At 33.9% G+C, this 21561-nt stretch overlaps 1 protein-coding gene and 1 long non-coding RNA gene across 2 annotated transcripts; one reads left to right on the top strand and one right to left on the bottom strand.

Annotated features, from left to right (window-relative positions):
• Positions 1–4104: 4104 nt before the first annotated feature.
• On the top strand, positions 4105–16067 carry LOC128165059 (tripartite motif-containing protein 3-like). The gene is made up of 4 exons (XM_052829263.1): positions 4105–4168; positions 4509–6165; positions 9054–9067; positions 14287–16067. The coding sequence occupies exons 2-4, from the start codon at positions 4535–4537 to the stop codon at positions 15165–15167; spliced, it is 2526 nt and encodes an 841-aa protein (XP_052685223.1). The 5' UTR covers positions 4105–4168; positions 4509–4534; the 3' UTR covers positions 15168–16067.
• On the bottom strand, positions 12493–20087 carry LOC128165062 (uncharacterized). Its single transcript, XR_008241019.1, has 6 exons — positions 20011–20087; positions 17926–18038; positions 17542–17615; positions 16138–16203; positions 15747–15826; positions 12493–12892 (listed from the first exon to the last, which is right to left on the bottom strand). It is a non-coding gene; the product is annotated as an uncharacterized LOC128165062 (long non-coding RNA).
• Positions 20088–21561: the final 1474 nt, after the last annotated feature.

Here is a 21561-nt window from a genome sequence, read left to right as displayed (position 1 = left end):
TGATGTTTCTTCTTATGAGTATTATTACATTAAAGTAAAACAATTGTTTACAATTGTTAGAGGTTTGTAGATTTAAGACCTGTAGTCATCCCATCAAAATACTATGCCTTGCAGAAATATAAGAAACATTTCCTACTACAGTATTTTTTTTCTCACGAATAGCTGTAAATTAATCGGTTTATAAAGATTCTAGTTCAATGGGACGATGTGAGTGAAGTTTATAAAAAGATAACGATGCCAGCTTGTATAATAATAAACGTGGAAGAGTCGTTAAAAACACTAGCTAGTCCAACCGATTACTTTAAAGTGGGCGATTGGTCACATTTGAACCCAATAACAAGGAATATTGGAAGCTAAAAACGTCGGTCCATTTTGATACACAATATTGTAAAATTATTAACGAATTTTTTATTGATTTGTTTATATGGTATTAAGCTAGAAATAAATCCAAACATTAAGTGGGAATTTGCCAAACTTTAAGTGACTTAAAGTGAACAATTAAAGTGTCAGTTATTGCATAGAAAAAAGCAAAAATACGAAACGAAAAACACAACTTATTGAGAGTGAATAAGAGCACGTAGAAAATCAACATCATTCAAATATCAATATGGTACGGAAAAAGATTTAGATAATCAATTAGACACTTTATATGAAATTAAATTAAAAGGAGCACAAAAAGGACAAGAACCAAATGGATAGAAGAAGGAGAAAAAAACATTAATTGTACTTTTTAAGACTCGAAAATAAACATCAGTGGAAAAATGTTATCAATCGAGTCAGTAGTGCGGGACCAACCAATGTAAAAAATTTGTGAAATTTTAAATCGGCTGTGCAATTTCTCTGTAAATTCTTATTCATCAAAAGATATACCGATAAATGAAATTCAATCATATCTTGTCCAAATTAATACAACCTCTGTGTTGTCAGAAAATTTTATAATATACATAATGTGAAAACTTCCCAACATTACAGGAATGCGCAAAAGCTGAAGATGGAATGAAAAATAATAAGTCACCTGCAGAAGTAGACGGATTACCTGTTTAATTTTGTTTTGGAAAATATCAGAGATTTGTTTAGATGAAATTATATTCCAAATTTATACTGAAGACGAAATATTTACATTTTCACCTGTCTTTGTCTGTGTTAACATTACGAATCAATTGTGAAGCCTATAACCCAATAATTTCATCAAAGATGAGTGACACAAAATGGGCATGTCTTATAGCATAACCGAAACACGTTATTGGCTGTGCCGCTTAGTAATACATAGCATGTGCTACATGAAAAAAATTGTGATTTTAAAATGTTGTTAAAAACTGTAGATATTGGATATGATATAAATATAAGTAATAAGAAATCATTCTTTGAATATCATGAGATGATAATTTCGGGGCGTGGTCAAATCTATCATAAAGCCCTTCTGGAGTATTAGATTTCACCACGCCCCGATCGAAATTATCACATCATAATACTGTAAGAATGATTTCTTATTTCTTAATTAACCCCAACACAAGAATGCTAAGTCCTCTCTCTTATACATAAAAGGGGATAGATAAGTTAGAAAATTACAGACCAGAAAGTCTTACTAACTGTGACTAAAAAAAATAATTGCATTTATATTTGCCAGGAGATTACAAAAAGTAATTAATAAATTGGTAAATAGAATTAAATCAATCAGTTTATTTAAAAGGAAGATATATTGCCAAAATAAAAATATAACTAAGAATTTCGTGAAAAGCCAGATAATTAATTCCGTACAAGTAATTGTCTCAAAGCTTCTTTATTTCGCAACAATACTTGAAAACCCTAATCAGGCTATAATTGAACAAGTAAACAAAATTATATTCTTATATCGGGGGGGGGGGGGGGGGAGAGAAAGAATAAAACACTAATAAGACATATATCAGATGGAGAGATTGGTATCAGACATTGAAAATAAAGTCAAAGCTTTAAACGCTTCATGGGTTTCGCATTGGGATCACTGACTTTGAAATCATAATGCACTTTAATTTTTTAAAATAAATATGCCACTATTTTTATAAATATATAACTACATGTACAATTAAATGGAGAACAATAGAGAGACATGCACTGATTATGTATTAAGTACGTAAAAAAAAAGTAGCCATTTTTAGATGTCTGTTTTTATGCAATTGTGAATTTTATATTATTTTTTATTAAAAAATCCGTTTTTAAATATGACACAAACAAACATTCTTAGGATTCATGCAGAAAAAAATATGATAAAATTTCTTTAACAAAAATCCCTACCTACCTAATTTTTTCATCAGTGTTACCCCAAACACACACTTTTTTTATAGGCCTTATTCTACGGAAATTCAAGAAAATGTAATCAACTCTACCTATGAAATCGACTTCGAACGTCGCAAATACAACCTCTTAAATAATGTACTGACTATGAGTTGCAGTTTAAACATTCGCCATTCCTACTACAAAAAAAACCCCTTCTTTTTTAAAATCATTTTGTCGCAATTTTTAATTTTTTTTACTACTGCGGTGTTTCCCATGAAGTTTTAATCAAATTACTTTAAGAGTTATCTCTCTTCGTACGTCAAGCATCTAACTTTTTTCATATTTCAACAATTTTGTGATATCGCCTAAAATTCAATATTTTAGAAGTCTGTTTTTTTTTCTTTTTAACCTCATCTCAGTATGTTTTAATGTTGGTTAATTTCTTTTCTTAGTCTCCTTAAAATTTTCAATATACACCAAGTGTTGTGTGTACATAAAGACAGGTGGGAGTGAGATGGTTATGGTTTATTTCTTCAACACCCTCTGCTTAGACTTTCTTGAACAAGGTGACAAGTTAACACATCAATATATTTTTATCTGCGTTCTCAGAGATGACGCCACGTTGGCCGTGTGTTAATCAGTAGGCTGCCCGTCGTGGACTGACTTCATGTTTACAGAACATCATCGTAATGTCTATCATAATATTGGTTGTTTTGTTATTTCTAAATGTAGTTTTTCTTCTTAGTAAGCCTTTCTGAGTTTGTTTTTAAGGATGTCGGCTTGGTTTTCATGACGCATACTTTTGCACATTCTTGTAAAATACAATGCATATATACTTTTTAAGAAATTGCTATTTATGAAATCAAACAAAGTAAAGAAAGTACAATAAGCATATTTTGGAATTTTAAAGAAAAGATTATTTTTAAAAACTACTTCTTTTGAATTTGTTTGCTATGTGAACGTCGTAACTATGCACTTATGACCTTGTGATAAACTTAAGCTTTGTAGAGGTAGATCAAAAGAATTGACATTTAATAATAATTAAAAAGTGTACGCCTTGGAAATTCAGTAAACAATCGTGAAAACGCGAGGTTAAAGGTGTCATTTGGATATCCTTTAAGAATTGCTCCGCAAAGAGGCAGATATGTACACATCTCATTTGAATGTCCGAAAGTTAATTCTATACATTTAACGCCACCTTCAACTACGAGGAAAGGAGATACATTTTACATAAACATAATTTTAAAACACAATTTTAAAAGCAAATAATTTTTTATTTAATTAATATGGTCACCAATGTTGATACAAATTGAAAACTCTTCACATTTAATCAATCCGTGACTCATTTCACAGGTATAATATATTTACACAGTCACCTGTAATACATGTATTTCGTTAACACGCAAAATGTCATGGGAACACGTTATTTTAATAAAGATTCCTCTGAAAAAAAATTGTTCCGATGATGATGGTTTCCTTTCATTTCATGATGGAATAGATCAGATTTTTAAATTTCTTTTTAAATTCACTTTGTTTTGGTGTACAGATATGTCTGTTGATAAGGTCAGCTAAGAACAACCCCCTTCATCCTGGTCCTGAGTATGAAGACTCTAGAAGATAGAAACACGGATGTCAATATATCACACTGTACGCCTGGTACTCCAACGAGAGACAACTAATGATCTACAAAAAAACAAACAGAGTTATTGAACTTGACATTGCCCAAATAACTGTCCATAATTTAAAAATATAATATGAATTTAATAAACTATTCGACAGAAACAAAGAATTCGGTTATTACAAAATTAGATAATTTATCATGATTCATTCAATCAATCACGTGATAAAAAAGGTCACCAGACCAGGAAGAGTATAAATAAACGACTACTCGGAGTCGCCATGATAGAAGTTTAAGGTTTGTACAGTTGGAGATCGTAAATGTTGCTTCTGTTTGTATTTTCCAACATTACTAGTATTCAACAACACATTTTATTATCCTTATTTATAAAATTTATTAAATGTAAAGGTTTGTAGATCTAAATATGGATCATCAGATTTTTTTAGATCCGTGTTATATGTTAAGTGCATGGAAATGATTTTATTGTATTTTCAAAACTACAAAAACGAACTGAATATTATCAGCTGATTAAGGGAGTAATTTATGTGTGAATATAAATTAATGTCAGTGATTTGAAATATGTACATGCAGTAACATATGTAAATTAAGATATAATCATTAAAATATATTTTTTCAGAATCCACGCAAGTTCATTGTCTGACCATGGACAAGCGTTGGGCCCAGGATGTGTTACGGTGTCGTCTCTGTGAGACCCCGTGCCCCCCTATGTACTGTGACATTTGTCACATACATCTGTGTAAAGCCTGTGTGGGGGAACATCTCTCAGATCAATCCACAGAACACAAAGTGCTGCCATTTGAACAGCGGGGATCTACTACAAATTACCCTAAGTGTCCTAAACATTCCACAAAACATTGTGAACTTCACTGTGAACAATGTGACATTCCTATTTGTGCACTCTGTATTTCTGGAGAACATTTAGGACATAAACCAGTCGACATTGTTAAACATATTGAACGCAAAAAAGAACTTTTACAGAGAGAAATACAAGAGTTAGAGAAATCCATTTATCCTAAATATCAACAGATTGCCTCTAATATCCCAGTTCAGAAAGCTGCTCTGAATGAAAACAGCCAGAAATTGACATCAGCAATAGACAAACATGGAGAGGCCTTGCACAGAGAAATAGACACCAGGATCAACAAACTGAAATCTGATCTCAATGAAATGGACACCAAACAGCTGGCCGTCCTCAACAAACAGGAAGATGAAATCACACGCACCATTTCTGAAATAACACAGAACATTGCTGATCTGAACAAGTTAGTGGACTCCAATGATGTCAGTCGTGTCTCTGCCTACAAATCCAGGATTGCTGAATTCAGAAGATTGCCTCCTAAACTCACAGTGTCCTTACCAAGTATTACCCCTCAGAAGATCAACAAAGAACAGCTTTATCAACAGTTTAGTTCTCTGTCAGCGTCATCTATTAAAACAGAAGAACAAGTCTACACCATGGATTCCCCCGGTGCTGAGTCCTCTCCCCCGGACAGACCGCTCATTGATGTACCACGGATCATCACACAGATAAACACCAAGTATGGAGACTCTAATAGATTAGTCAATGTGTCCTGTCTGAGGGATGAAGAACTATGGTCGCGTGGTCAGGACAACAAGATGAGACTGTACAACCTGCAAGGAGAACTTGTGAAGTCAGTCCAAACCAAGTCAGGGAACGATCCATGGGACATAGCAGTGACAAGGAGTGGGGATCTAGTTTATACCGATTATGATGATAGAACTGTGAACATAGTGAAGAATAAAAAGATAAAGACAGTGATAAGACTACAGGGGTGGAGACCTCTCGGTGTCTGTAGTACCTCCTCTGATGACCTCCTGGTTGTCATGGACAGTGATTATAATAAACAAACAAAAGTTGTGTGTTACTCTGGCTCCACAGAGAAACAAAGTATTCAGTACGACGACAAAGGACAATCTCTCTATTCATTTGGTGAGTACAATAAATACATCAGTGAGAACAGGAACCTAGATATCTGTGTGTCAGACATTGACGCCAGTGCAGTAGTGGTGGTCAATCAGGCCGGGAAACTCCGGTTTACCTACACTGGTCCTCCCTCTACTACCAAGGGATCATTTGATCCATGCGGCATCACAACAGACAGCCAGGGTCGGATCCTGACAGCAGACGGCAACAACCACCGTATCCACATCCTGGATCGGGACGGACAGTTCCTCCGCTACATTGACAACTGTCATTTACAGGCTCCATCGGATCTTTGTGTGGACAGCAGGGACAACCTCTTTGTGGCTGAGTGCAACACAGGTAAAGTGAAGAAAATCCAGTATTACCTGTAAACAAACTGTGTGTATACCTACATATATAAAGAAACTGTGTGTATGCCTACATATATAAAGAAACTGTGTGTATATCTACATATATAAACAAACTGTGTGTATATCTACATATATAAACAAACTGTGTGTATACCTTCATATATAAACAAACTGTGTGTATATCTACATATATAAACAAACTGTGTGTATCTCTACATATATAAACAAAATGTGTGCATATCTACATATAAAAACAAACAGTGTGTATATCTACATATATAAACAAACTTAGGGTGTTACATTGATATGAATTGTTTACATATTAATAGATGAAATACAAACAAACTACATGTATTTGTGAATACAACACTTAAACAGGCTCTGTATAAATACTATAGAGGAACATTCTGTGGATTGTGCACATTACATGTATATTTTATATGTACATGTATTGTGTGTGTATATAAAACTACTGTTATGTATATTGTGTATAATTATATTGCATGTATATAATATTGTTTATTTCTTATTATTTAAGAAAGAATAAAAATGTTAAATATAGTTCAATGGGATATAAACTTGTTGGTCACATGATTAAATCCTGTGAAGTCTGAAGGAATTCTCAATAGGTTACATCATGTCCCAACCAACTTTATCCAAGAGAACATTTTAACATTTAAATATATTATCATATTTACATTGAGAAAGATCGAGAGATCATTCCAATCATGACTTACGGTCTGTCATAAATACCAGATTATATGCTCCATGTGACAAGCCGTCAGTTGACCTCTTGACCCTTCAGAAAGTTCTACTGAATTCTTCACTTCATCCTTCAATAGATTCAGATGACAAGAGCAATAGCAATGTACTTTATATTAACAAACTGTATTTATTTTAATATTAAGAGACTGATTGCATTTACATGTACCATGTAAATAAACATTACTTATATACAAATTGTACCTCTATTCTCATTAATAATTGTATTTCATGATGAATGAATAATAAAAAAAATATTGTATTTTACATTGAATATCACTTTGCTGTCAAATAAATAAAACAAGACAATTAATAGTAAACCATGTTACAGAGTTTTAAATGTTATAAGATTGTCTTACCTGGAAGATAAATGATTATCTTACCTGGAAGATTAATGATTATCTTACCTTGTGGAATTTCTTAATTCCATCAGTTTTAATCTTACATGTATTTGTTTTCTGAAGTGTCTGAAAATAGTGCAAGATATGAAAAAGAGAGAGTAATTCCACAAGAGGTCCATGGGCCTCATCGCTAGCCCGGAAAGAAATGCGGAAGCTCTTCTCCCCGTGAACAGGGATGCCATTGACTTTTCACTAGTGTTTAATCGAGTCGCCAAACTTCTTCCTGTTTCCTTTGATATAACGAGAAATAGTCCTTAGAGTCAACTTTTGTGTTATGAAATTTTCTTTAATGGGGATGTGCGGCCATTTTTTTACATTTGAGGATAAGAATGTAAACATTTCTTAATCTGGCTTGTTTCACAGGGGCTCGGTTGATTCCCGAATAATTTAATTCTGGTTGTAACGCGCTTTCCGATTAGCTAAAAAATTATTTTATATCGTATAAACCGACGCGAAGCGGAGGTTGACAATGGTTTCCTCAGGGTGTCAATTTCAACTGTTATCCTCCCAAACAGGCACTATTTATTTTATTACACTAAATGTCTTAGTTTTGGAGAATTTTTTACTACTTTTTTAAAGAAATGACATGAATTCTACGGCAAATCGTACGCGCATGATTTACACGCATGTAACAATTAGTTGTGTTTCCCGTTGCTTAGTGTGTTGCTAACGCTGGGGGTAATAGAACGGATTATCAACTGCGTCTAAACCAATCAGATTTCAGTATTTAACATGAAAGTATAATAAAGAACATATATTGAATGACCATTTATGTATTTTTTTTATTCGGGAAAAAATTGTTATACATTTCGGTGTCTGACAACCGAGCCCCAGTGCACCAGACCGGTCTGTTGTGTGTACATCAAATCGCACCTGTAAATACCTGAAAATACCACTCATTTTGACTTCCTTTTTTTGACATTGCAAAATAGCACAATTACTTATATCTATCTACATAAAAGATGGTGAATTGTACAAAGGAGAGAACGAACGTATTTCTAATTTCGATTTTTTTTATGCAAATACCGTAAAATGTATCAAGTTCGATCGAAATCTATGGCGAGTTTATTTCAGTGACAAAAATTGTAGCAATAACAGCATATCCATAATGTTTGGAGAAAAATTCAAATCTGCCGTGCAGACCTAGCAGCTGAGCAAGCTATCCGTACAGATAGCCTTGTGGCTGTAGACAAAATTCGACGTACTAATTCAGCTTAAGAGTGCAAGCTAATCGGCAACTTCGTTACTATTTATAACACCCCACAGTGAAAGGGGGAGGTTGATGATGTCATAGACAGGGGCGGATCCAGTTTTAAGCAGGGGTCCTGGGGGCAAAGCCTCCGAAAGTTCTGGGATTCTAGAGATTTTGTAGAGGTTAAAATGAAGCTTTCAAAATTAGACTTTTGCGATATTTACAATTTACATTTAAAGGTTTGCAAGGACAGATCCAGGATTTGAAGTCAGTGGAGGTGCTCGTTTTAGGCAGGGGGTCTGCCGGGGGGGCGCCATGGGGCCGCCAGTGGATCCAGGGCAAAGCTTTGGTGGCACTGGTGGTCCTGGGGCGAAGCCTCTGGAGGCTCCTAGATTCTATGGATTTTGTAGGGTAAATGAAGTCTTCAAATTTATCTTTTTGTGATGTTTCTTCTTATGAGTATTATTACATTAAAGTAAAACAATTGTTTACAATTGTTAGAGGTTTGTAGATTTAAGACCTGTAGTCATCCCATCAAAATACTATGCCTTGCAGAAATATATGAAACATTTCCTACTACAGTATTTTTTTTCTCACGAATAGCTGTAAATTAATCGGTTTATAAAGATTCTAGTTCAATGGGACGATGTAAGTGAAGTTTATAAAAAGATAACGATGCCAGCTTGTATAATAATAAACGTGGAAGAGTCGTTAAAAACACTAGCTAGTCCAACTGATCATTTTAAAGTGGGCGATTGGTCACATTTGAACCCAATAACAAGGAATACTGGAAGCTAAAAACGTCGGTCCTTTTTTAAACACAATATTGTAAAATGATTAACGATTTTTTTATTAATTTTTTTATGATATTAAGCTAGAAATAAATCCAAACACTAAGTGGGAATTTGCCAAACTGTAAGTGACTTAAAATGAAAAATTTAAGTATCAGTTATTGCATAGAAAAAAGCAAAAATACGAAACGATAAATACAACGTATTGAGAGTGAATTAGAGCAAGTAGAAAATCAACATCATTCAAATATCAATATGGTACGGAAAAAGATTTAGATAATCAATTAGACACTTTATATGAAATTAAATTAGAAGGAGCACAAAAAGGACAAGAACCAAATGGATAGAAGAAGGAGAAAAAATCATTAATCGTACTTTTTAAGACTCGAAAATAAACATCAGTGGAAAAATCTTATCAATCGAGTCAGTAGTGCGGGATCAACCAATGTAAAAAATTTGTGAAATTTTAAATCGGCTGTGCAATTTCTCTGTAAATTCTTATTCATCAAAGGTTATACCGATAAATGAAATTCAATCATATCTTGTCCAAATTAATACAACCTCTGTGTTGTCAGAAAATTTTATAATATACATAATGTGAAAACTTCCCAACATTACAGGAATGCGCAGAAGCTGAAGATGGAATGAAAAATAATAAGTCACCTGCAGGAGTAGACGGTTTACCTGTTAAATTTTGTTTTGGAAAATATCAGAGATTTGTTTATATGAAATTATATTCCAAATTTATACTGAAGACGAAATATTTACATTTTCACCTGTCTTTGTCTGTGTTAACATTACGAATCAATTGTGAAGCCTATAACCCAATAATTTCATCAAAGATGAGTGACACAAAATGGGCGTGTCTTATAGCATAACCGAAACACGTTATTGGCTGTGCCGCGTAGTAATACATAGCATGTGCTACATGAAAAAAATTGTGATTTTAAAATGTTGTTAAAAACTGTAGATATTGGATATGATATAAATATAAGTAATAAGAAATCATTCTTTGAATATCATGAGATGATAATTTCGGGGCGTGGTCAAATCTATCATAAAGCCCTTCTGGAGTATTAGATTTCACCACGCCCCGATCGAAATTATCACATCATAATACTGTAAGAATGATTTCTTATTTCTTAATTAACCCCAACACAAGAACGCTAAGTTCTCTCTCTTATACATAAAAGGGGATAGATAAGTTAGAAAATTACAGACCAAAAAGTCTTACTAACTGTGACTAAAAAAAATAATTGCATTTATATTTGCCAGGAGATTACAAAAAGTAATTAATAAATTGGTAAATAGAATTAAATCAATCAGGTTATTTAAAAGGAAGATATATTGCCAAAATAAAAATATAGAAGAATTTCGTGAAATGCCAGATAATTAATTCCTTACAAGTAATTGTCTCAAAGTTCTTTATTTCGCAACAATACTTGAAAACCCTAATCAGGCTATACTTGAACAAGTAAACAAAATTATATTCTTATATGGGGGGGGGGGGGAGAGAGAGAGAGAGAGAGAGAGAGAGAGAGAAAGAATAAAACACCAATAAGACATATAACAGATGGAGAGATTGGTATCAGACATTGAAAATAAGGTCAAAGCTTTAAACGCTTCATGAGTTTCGTATTGGGATCACTGACTTTGAATGCATAACGCACTTTAATTTTTTAAATAAAGATGCCACTATTTTTATAAATATATAACTACATGTACAATTAAATGGAGAACAATAGAGAGACATGCACTGATTATGTATTAAGTATGTAAAAAAAAAAGTAGCCATTTTTAGATGTCTGTTTTTATGCAATTGTGAATTTTATATTATTTTTTATTAAAAAATTCGTTTTTAAATATGACACAAACAAACATTCTTAGGATTCATGCAGAAAAAAATATGATAAAATTTAAAAAAAAAAAAAACCCTACCTACCTAATTTTTTCATCAGTGTTACCCCAAACACACAGTTTTTTATAGGCCTTATTCTACGGAAATTCAAGAAAATGTAATCAACTCTACCTATGAAATCGACTTCGAACGTCGCAAATACAACCTCTTAAATAGTGTAATGACTATGAGTTCCTGTTTAAACATTCGCCATTCCTACTAGAAAAAAATATGCCCTTCTTTTTTAAATTCATTTTGTCGCAATTTTTAATTGTTTTTACTACTGTGGTCAACCCGTGTTTCCCATGAAGTTTTAATCAAATTATTTTAAGAGTTATCCCTCTTCGTACGTCAAGCATCTAACTTTTTTCATATTTCAACAATTTTGTAATATCGCCTAAAATTCAATATTTTAGAAGTCTGTATTTTTTTTTCTCTTTAACCTCATCTCAGTATATTTTATTGTTGGTTAATTTCTTTTCCCTAGTCTCCTTAAAATTTTCAATATACACCAAGTGTTGTGTGTACATAAAGACAGGTGGGAGTGAGATGGTTATGGTTTATTTCTTCAACACCCTCTGCTTAGACTTTCTTGAACAAGGTGACAGGTTAACACATCAATATATTTTTATCCGAGGTCTCAGAGATGACGCCACGTTGTCCGTGTGTTAATCAGTAGGCTGTCCGTCGTGGACTGACTTCATGTTTACAGAACATTATCGTACAGTCTATCATAATATTGGTTGTTTTGTTATTTCTAAATGTAGTTTTTCTTCTTAGTAAGCCTTTCCGAGTTTGTTTTTAAGAATGTCGGCTTTGGTTTTCATGACGCATACTTTTGCACATTCTTGTAAAATACAATGCATATATACTTTTTAAGAAATTGCTATTTATGAAATCAAACAAAGTAAAGAAAGTACAATAAGCATATTTTGGAATTTTAAAGAAAAGATTATTTTTAAAAACTACTTCTTTTGAATTTGTTTGCTATGTGAACGTCGTAACTATGCACTTATGACCTTGTGATAAACTTAAGCTTTGTAGAAGTAGATCAAAAGAATTGACATTTAATAATAATTAAAAAGTGTACGCCTTGGAAATTCAGTAAACAATCGTGAAAACGCGAGGTTAAAGGTGTCATTTGGATATCCTTTAAGAATTGCTCCGCAAAGAGGCAGATATGTACACATCTCATTTGGATGTCCAAAAGTTAATTCTATACATTTAACGCCACCTTCAACAGCAAATAATTTTTATTCATTTATATGGTCACCAATGTTAATACAAATTGAAAACTCTTCACATTTAATCAATCCGTGACTCATTTGACAGGTATAATATATTTACACAGTCACCTGTAATACATGTATTTCGTTAACACGCAAAATGTCATGGGAACACGTTGTTTTTATAAAGATTCCTCTGAAAAAAATTTTTTGTTCCGATGATGATGATTTTCTTTCATTTATGGAGTAGATCAGATTTTTAAATTTCTTTTTAAATTCACTTTGTTTTAGTGTAAAGATATGTCCGTTGATAAATGTCAGCTAAGAACAATCCCCTTCAGCCTGGTCCTGAGTATGAAGACTCTAGATGCCAGAGACACGGATGTCAATATATCACACTGTACGCCTGGTAATCCAACGAGGGACAACCAATGATCTACAAAAACAAACAGAGTTATTGAACTTGACATTACCCAAATAACTGTCCATATTTTAAAAATAAAATATGACTTTAATAAACTATTCGACAGAAACTTAGAATTCGGTTATTACAAAATTAGATAACTTATCTTGATTCATTCAATCAATCACGTGATAAAAAAGGTCACCAGACCAGGAAGAGTAAATAAACGCCTACTCGGAGTCGCCATGATAGAAGTTTAAGGTATGTACAGTTTGAGATCGTAAATGTTCCTTCTGTCTGTATTTTCTAACGTTACTAGTATTCAACAACACATTTTATGTTCCTTATTATAAAATTTATTAAATGTAAAGGTTTGTAGATCTAAATATGGATCATCAGATTTTTTAGATCCGTGTTATATATGTTATGTGCATGGAAATGATTTTATTGTATTTTCAAAACTACAAAAACGAGCTGAATATTATCAGCTGATTAAGAGAGCAATTTCATGTGTGAAGATAAATAAATGTCAGTGATTTAAAATATGTACATGCAGTAACATATGTAAATTAAGATATAATCATTAAAATATATTTTTTCAGAATCCACGCAAGTTCATTGTCTGACCATGTACCCTAGGACTTGGGCCCAGGATGTGTTACGGTGTCGTCTCTGTGAGACCCCGGGCCCCCCTATGTACTGTGACATTTGTCACATACATCTGTGTAAAGCCTGTGTGGGGGAACATCTCTCCGATCAATCTAAAGAACACAAAGTGCTGCCATTTGAACAGCGGGGATCTACTCCAAATTACCCTAAGTGTCCTAAACATTCCACAAAACAATGTGAACTTCACTGTGAACAATGTGACATTCCTATTTGTGCACTCTGTATTTCTGGAGAACATTTAGGACATACACCAGTTGACATTGTTAAACATATTGAAAGCAAAAAAGAACTTTTACAGAGGGAAATGCAAGAGTTACAGAAATCCATTTCTCCTAAATATCAACAGATTGCCTCTAATATCCCAGTTCAGAAAGCTGCTCTGAATGAAAACAGCCAGAAATTGACATCAGCAATGGACAAACATGGAGAGGCCTTGCACAGAGAAATAGACACCAGGATCCACAAACTGAAATCTGATCTCAATGAAATGGACACCAAACACCTGGCCGTCCTCAACAAACAGGAAGATGAAATCACACGCACCATTGATGAAATCACACAGACCATTACTGAACTGAAGAAGTTAGTGGACTCCAATGATGTCAGCCGTGTCTCTGCCTACAAATCCAGGATTGCTGAATTCAGAAGATTGCCTCCTAAACTCACCGTGTCCTTACCAAGTTTTACCCCTCAGAAGATAAACAAAGAACAGCTTTATCAACAGTTTGGTTCTCTGTCAGCGTCATCTATCAAAACAGAAGAACAAGTCTACACCATGGATTCCCCCGGTTCTGAGTCCTCTCCCCCGGACAGACCCCTCATTGATGTACCCCGGATCATCACGGAGATAAACACCGAGTATGGAGACCCTAATAGATTAGTCAATGTGTCCTGTCTGAGGGATGAAGAACTATGGACGCTTGGTTGTAACAACAAGATGAGACTGTACAACCTTAAGGGAGAACTAGTGAAGTCAGTCAAAACCAAGTCGGGGTACTATTCACAGGACATAGCAGTGACAAGGAGTGGGGATCTAGTTTATACTGATAACAATGATAGAACTGTGAACATAGTGAAGAATACACAGATACAGACAGTGATCAGACTACAGGGGTGGAGACCTTGGGGTGTCTGTAGTACCTCCTCTGGTGACCTCCTGGTTGTCATGGAGAGTGAAGATAGAAAACAAACAAAAGTTGTGTGTTACTCTGGCTCCACAGAGAAACAAAGTATTCAGTATGACGACAAAGGACAACCTCTCTATTCATCTGGTAACTATTTCAGTAAATACATCAGTGAGAACAGGAACCTAGATATCTGTGTGTCAGACCTTGACGCCCGTGCAGTAGTGGTGGTCAATCAGGCCGGGAAACTCCGGTTTACCTACACTGGTCCTCCCTCTACTACCAAGGGATCATTTAGTCCAGCCGGCATCACAACAGACAGCCAGGGTCGGATCCTGTCAGCAGACTGTGACAACTACCGCATCGACATCCTGGATCAGGACGGACAGTTCCTCCGCTACATTGACAACTGTCATTTACAGGCTCCATCGGGTCTATGTGTGGACACCAGAGACAACCTCTTTGTGGCTGAGTTGATCACAGGTAAAGTGAAGAAAATCCAGTATTACATGTAAACAAACTGTGTGTATATCTACATATATAAACAAACTGTGTGTATATCTACATATATAAACAAACTGTGTGTATATCTACATATATAAACAAACTGTGTGTATATCTACATATATAAACAAACTGTGTGTATATCTACATATATAAACAAACTGTGTGTATATCTACATATATAAACAAACTGTGTGTATATCTACATATATAAACAAACTGTGTGTATACCTACATATATAAACAATCTGTGAGTTTTACATTGATATGAAATGTTTACATATTGATAGATGAAATACAAACTACATGTATGTGTGAATACAACACTTAAACAGGCTCTGTATAAATACTATAGAGGAACATTTCTATATTTAAGAAAGAATAAAAATGTTAAATAGTTCTATGGGATATAAACTTGTTGGTCACATGATTAAATCCTGTGAAGTCTGAAGGAATTCTCAGAAGATTACATCATGTCCCAACCAACTTTATCCAAGAGAACATTTTAACATTAAAATATATCATCATATTTACATTGAGAAAGATCGAGAGATCATTCCAAATCATGACTTACTGTCTGTCATACATACCAGGTTATATGCTTCATGTGACAAGCCGTCAGTTGACCTCTTGATCCTTCAGAAAGTTCTACTGAATTCTTCACTTCATCCTTCAATAGATTCAGATGACAAGAGAAATAGCAATGTACTTTATATTAACAAACTGTCTTTATTTTAATATTAAGAGACTGATTGCATTTACATGTACCATGTAAACAAACATTACTTATATACAAATTGTACTTCTATTCTCATTAATAATTGTATTTCATGATGAATGAATAATAAAAAAATATTGTATTTTACATTGAATATCGCTTTGCTGTCAAATAAATAAAACAAGACAATTAATGGTAATCCATGTTACAGAGTTTTACATGTTATTAGATTATCTTACCTGGAAGATTAATGATTATCTTACCTTGTAGAATTTCTTAATTCCATCAGTTTCACGGGATATTTTAATTTTATTTGTCTTCTGAAGTGTCTGAAAATAGTGCAAGATATGAAAAAGAGAGAGTAATTACACAAGAGGTCCGTGGGCCTCATCGCTAACCCAAGCAACACTGTAAAACTTAACCAATAGAGTCAAATAGTTTTAAAAACATAATTTTTAACAACAATTTAAAAAATGAAATCCCCATTCCCAAACTCCTTACTGGTACATGGAGTTTAGAAGTGTTTCTTTTTAATAAGCAATCCTAAACATCCTAGGCTTCCCATGTAGTAAACAAAATCATGGGAAAGAGGTTTGGTTTTTTGGGCTTTATGCTTTTAAGATTAGATTTAAGGAATCATTCATTGGGTATTATGAGGTGATCAATTGATAAATATGGTAAGGGTGATCAAATCCAATATATCCTATCAGACTTCATGATATATTTGATCACGCTTGACCATATTTTATCACCTTATAATATTCAAAGAATGAAACAAAAAGTAAGGAATCTCACTTACCCGACGCTGTTCTATTACCAATGACACATAATAAATGGCAAGGTATGCATTAAATACACAAAATAATTTGATTTAGCTAGGGCATAACTTGCAAAAAACTTCCTGCAAATATGCACATCTATTCCTTTGTCTTTAACAACTACAAAAATTCTAAGTTCAAAAGGGCCTAAATTTCAAGAAAAATAAAGGAATCAGTAATCGGTAATATGCATATTGTGTCCTAAATGCCTACAAAGTTTCACTTAATTTCATGAAGCTGTTTAAGAGAGGTTGAGCTTAAAAACTCCATTACTCAATTCAACATGGGTTCAAAATGGTAAGATCAAAAGGGATGGAATTTCCTGAAGAACAATGGAAGCAGAATTTCCTGGTAATATGCACATCTACACATTGTGTCCTAAATTCCTATCAACATTCATTTACTTCCATGCAGCAGTTTATAAAAGTTAATTTTGCTTACAAACTGTTCATTACTCTATTCAACATGGGGCCAAAATTCTAAGATCAAAAGGGCTGAAAATTCCAGAAAAATAACGAAGCTTGATCATGTGACCAACCAAGTTCATATCCCGATGAACATTTTAATATTGCTGTTTCCTACTTATATTTACTTTGGAGAAAGGCAAATGCTTCAGAATTTTTTACATAACCATATGTTTTTATGTTTATAATAATGCAACCGTCAAACGATAAGCGCATGCGGTAACCATTGCAATGTCATTAAAAATAATTATCAACTAAATCTTACTATTGGTCTTGAAACAAAATTCAATCAGCGCGATAACCAACATACAACCAATATTTGCTTTAAGTATATATAATCTCATTCAGGATTTAAACTTGAAAATTATAAATGTCACGGACTCACCTGAATTAAAATCCAGTTCATATCGATGGACTCCATCAAAAGAGATCAGCATCACCAAAATTTAATGTTCCTTCCTGTAAAAATATGGGTTTTATATAAAAATAAGAAAACCCATAGAACTTGCTTAAATTTATGCTTGACAAATAAAACAGTTAGATAATGAATGTGATTTTAACCATAAACAGTTAGATCCATTTCTACTTTCTGGTACCTACTTGTCTATACAAAATCCACTTTAGTTTAAAGTCTTACATTTAAAGTATCTATACAAAGGAAATAAATTAAATCTACATTCTACTATTTTCAATTGCACATTATAGTACAAAATTTATAGTGATTAATTTCATTCTTCTAGTAGCTTTTACTTTTTGATCAAAATCAAACCAGCTTAATTCTCTTCTTGTTCGCAGGTCTTTAGATTGGGATCACACCTGTCACAGTAAATGATGGACACTGGTGGTAGAGAAAAGACCTTCCACTGTTCAATGGGCACAAACCTGTACAAAAATTCAAATAAACTTTTTATTAGCACTGCATGGTAATGTTATAACTGCTTATATGAGCGAAATATTCTGTCAGTGACATCAAACATGTTTTAATCCCTTCAATGTGTATAATTAATATTCTGTCAGTGACATCAAACATGTTTTAATCCCTTCAATGTGTATAATTAATATTCTATCAGTGACATCAAACATGTTCTAATCCCTTCAATGTGTATAATTAATATTCTTCTGTCAGTGACATCAAACATGTTCTAATCCCTTCAATGTGTATAATTAATATTCTGTCAGTGACATCAAACATGTTCTAATCCCTTCAATGTGCTTAATTAATATTCTGTCAGTGACATCAAACATGTTTTAATCCCTTCAATGTGTATAATTAATATTCTATCAGTGACATCAAACATGTTTTGATCCCTTCAATGTGTATAATTAATATTCTATCAGTGACATCAAACATGTTCTAATCCCTTCAATGTGTATAATTAATATTCTTCTGTCAGTGACATCAAACATGTTCTAATCCCTTCAATGTGTATAATTAATATTCTGTCAGTGACATCAAACATGTTCTAATCCCTTCAATGTGCTTAATTAATATTCTGTCAGTGACATCAAACATGTTCTAATCCCTTCAATGTGCTTAATTAATATTCTGTCAGTGACATCAAACATGTTTTAATCCCTTCAATGTGTATTATTAATATCCTGTCAGTGACATCAAACATGTTCTAATCCCTTCAATGTGTATAATTAATATTCTTCTATCAGTGACATCAAACATGTTCTAATCCCTTCAATGTGTATAATTAATATTCTTCTATCAGTGACATCAAACATGTTCTAATCCCTTCAATGTGTATAATTAATATTCTTCTATCAGTGACATCAAACATGTTCTAATCCCTTCAATGTGCTTAATTAATATTCTGTCAGTGACATCAAACATGCTCTTGAAAATGCACAGAAATAAAAATGGCTGATTTTTTCCATTCTCATGTTTTCAGGGGGAGCCTAAAATGCATGGGTGTACTGCATTTAGAGGCATCCTTTTGTCTATTTTCCTCATGTTTTTAATGCCAAATAAATTCTAGCATGAATTCTAGCATTAAGTTACATGTGCATTATTCTTAAATATTTACAAAATTCACAATTTTAACTTTCTATTGATATATAGATAGCTTTTAGGGCTTGTCCTTCGTCGAAAAAAGTCCTTATAACACGTTACATATATAAAACTGTGTTTTGCAACCTAACGTTATAGTCCAATCCACACTTTGCAAAAGTTGTTCCCCTTTGCGGGGTCAACCCAAAGGTCAAAAGGGAAAAACACAACTTTTCCCTTCTTTATGCAACCAAATATTTGGGCGCCCTGTGAAGAAATCTCTCGGAATTTAATTTATTCCGTCGATGTGTGGGTTGCCCCAACTTGGGGCAATCCAAATTCACAGCGGAAACAGATTTCTAATGTCAAATGACGAAGTTACAACCTTCTAAACTCAGGCACGTAGCATCAGGGGGGGCCTGCCCCCCCCCCCCCCCCCCCCCACTTTTTCTCGCAGCAACAAATTTTTTAAAATTTACATATAATAAATGGAATTATCATGGAGTTGGCCCCCCCCACTTTTTTGGGAGTATGTAAAAAATTGATATGAAAATAAGAAAATGAGTAGTAAAATTGAAGGTATATAGTACGCCAGCCTCCCCCCCCCCCCGGATTAGGATTTTGAAGATTTTGGAAAACTTTTTTTTTTTTTTTTTTTTGCTTGTCAAGATTTTTTGGATGAGTCTGGCCCCCCCCCCCCCCTTTCAAAAACGATGCTACGTGCCTGAAACTACAAAGGCTACTGTGAGAAATATATGGGATTTTCCCCAAAGATGGCGGCCAAGGGACATAACTTTTGTAAAGTGTGGATTGGTCTATACTGTACAGTTCATGCGTTTTTGTCTGAGTGAAAATCACCATGAATAATCCCAGCAAACTCAAAGACTGCCATAGTGATCAGCATGCAATGTTTGGTTGTCAAGACAACATTTGCCTCTACCATGAAATGTTTTTGTAATTCACAAGTTCAACAGGACGACATTTTAGCTTTGCAAGGCCTCCTCACAGTTCAGACGACAGTCTTGCTTTTCTTTCGTACAACGAACCCGACCATTTAAGAAAATCTGTCGCTATCAAATTACAATTCATGGAGGCTAAGAAGTGTTTATTCGCACAAACACTTAAAATTTTCGCACAACGAATCTCATTATTACAAATAAAAATCCTGCAATAGACATTTTGGTCAAATTAACAAGAGGCCCACGGGCTTTGACAGTCACCTCAGTACCATATCCCGCAATCGCGTCTTCTCGGGCCTTTCCGAGAGGCTCAGAAAAACACCTCGAATGTATTACCTAGGCGTCCATGACAACCCCCCTTTTTATGAAACTTGATATAAATACAACACTTTTACGATCTGTTAAGATGTATGCTAGACTTCGATTATTAAAGTTAATTATAACACAGAAGCAACTTACAAGGCTGTCTGGCCGATACTTATTTTAATGGAAACCGACTCCATTTTGTATAAAATTCTAACATCCGGTAATGTCAATATATTCGAGGTGTTTTTCCGAGCCTGCCGGAAAGGCCTGAGAAGTTGCGATTGCCATATCCCGTAGATGGACCTGGCAGGAAGTTTCATGTTTGCATTTTTAACCTTCACTTTGGGGTCAAAACGCTAATTCAGAGACTCCTCTGACTGTTACCCTGCGTTTATTAGTCCCATACTGGTGAAGCCATGCAGGAAGGGGGGGACTACAGGTATAGTCTTTATCTAATATGGTTTGTCAGTCATTTTGTCCCCTTTGTTTTCCAGACTTTTTTCCTTATGATTTGGTGAATTGATTTCAAACTCTGTGTAGCTTCATATTGATGCCCTACAGATAAAGTATGAATGTTTTTACTTTTGATCAACACATATTTACATATCGGTAATCAATTTTCCACTCTGACTCTTATTTAAGATTTTGTAGATTCCTCTTGTCCTTGGGATGCTTCATACCAAATAAGATAACAACTGGCCATGTAGTTTTCAAAAAGTTTAAAATGTCAAATAGTGAACGGACGATGCATGACAACGAATATTATAATACTTTCATGTTGAATACTGAAATCCGATTTGTATAGACGCAGTTGATAATCCCTTCTATTATCCTCAGCATTAGCAACACACTTAGGTAACACAACGAATTGTTACATGATCGTAAACTAAGCACGTTCGGTTCACCGTAGAATTCATGTCATTTTAATGAAAAAGCAGTAAATTTTCTCTCAAATGAAGACATTCAGTGTAATAAAATGAATACCTAGTTCCTGTTTGAAAAAAAATTCGCTTCGCATCAGCTGACAATGCTTTTCTCGTTACCCTCCCAAACAGGCATTATTTATATATTATTATACTTTTATGTTAAATACTGAAATCTGATTGGTTGAGACGCAGTTGATAATCCGTCCTATTACCCTCAG

Source organism: Crassostrea angulata, chromosome 10 (assembly GCF_025612915.1).
Source record: "Crassostrea angulata isolate pt1a10 chromosome 10, ASM2561291v2, whole genome shotgun sequence".
In the NCBI taxonomy this organism is placed as follows: Eukaryota; Metazoa; Mollusca; class Bivalvia; order Ostreida; family Ostreidae; genus Magallana; species Magallana angulata.
The sequence above is the reverse complement of the archived record's forward strand: the minus strand, read 5'-3'. Positions and strand labels throughout refer to the sequence as shown.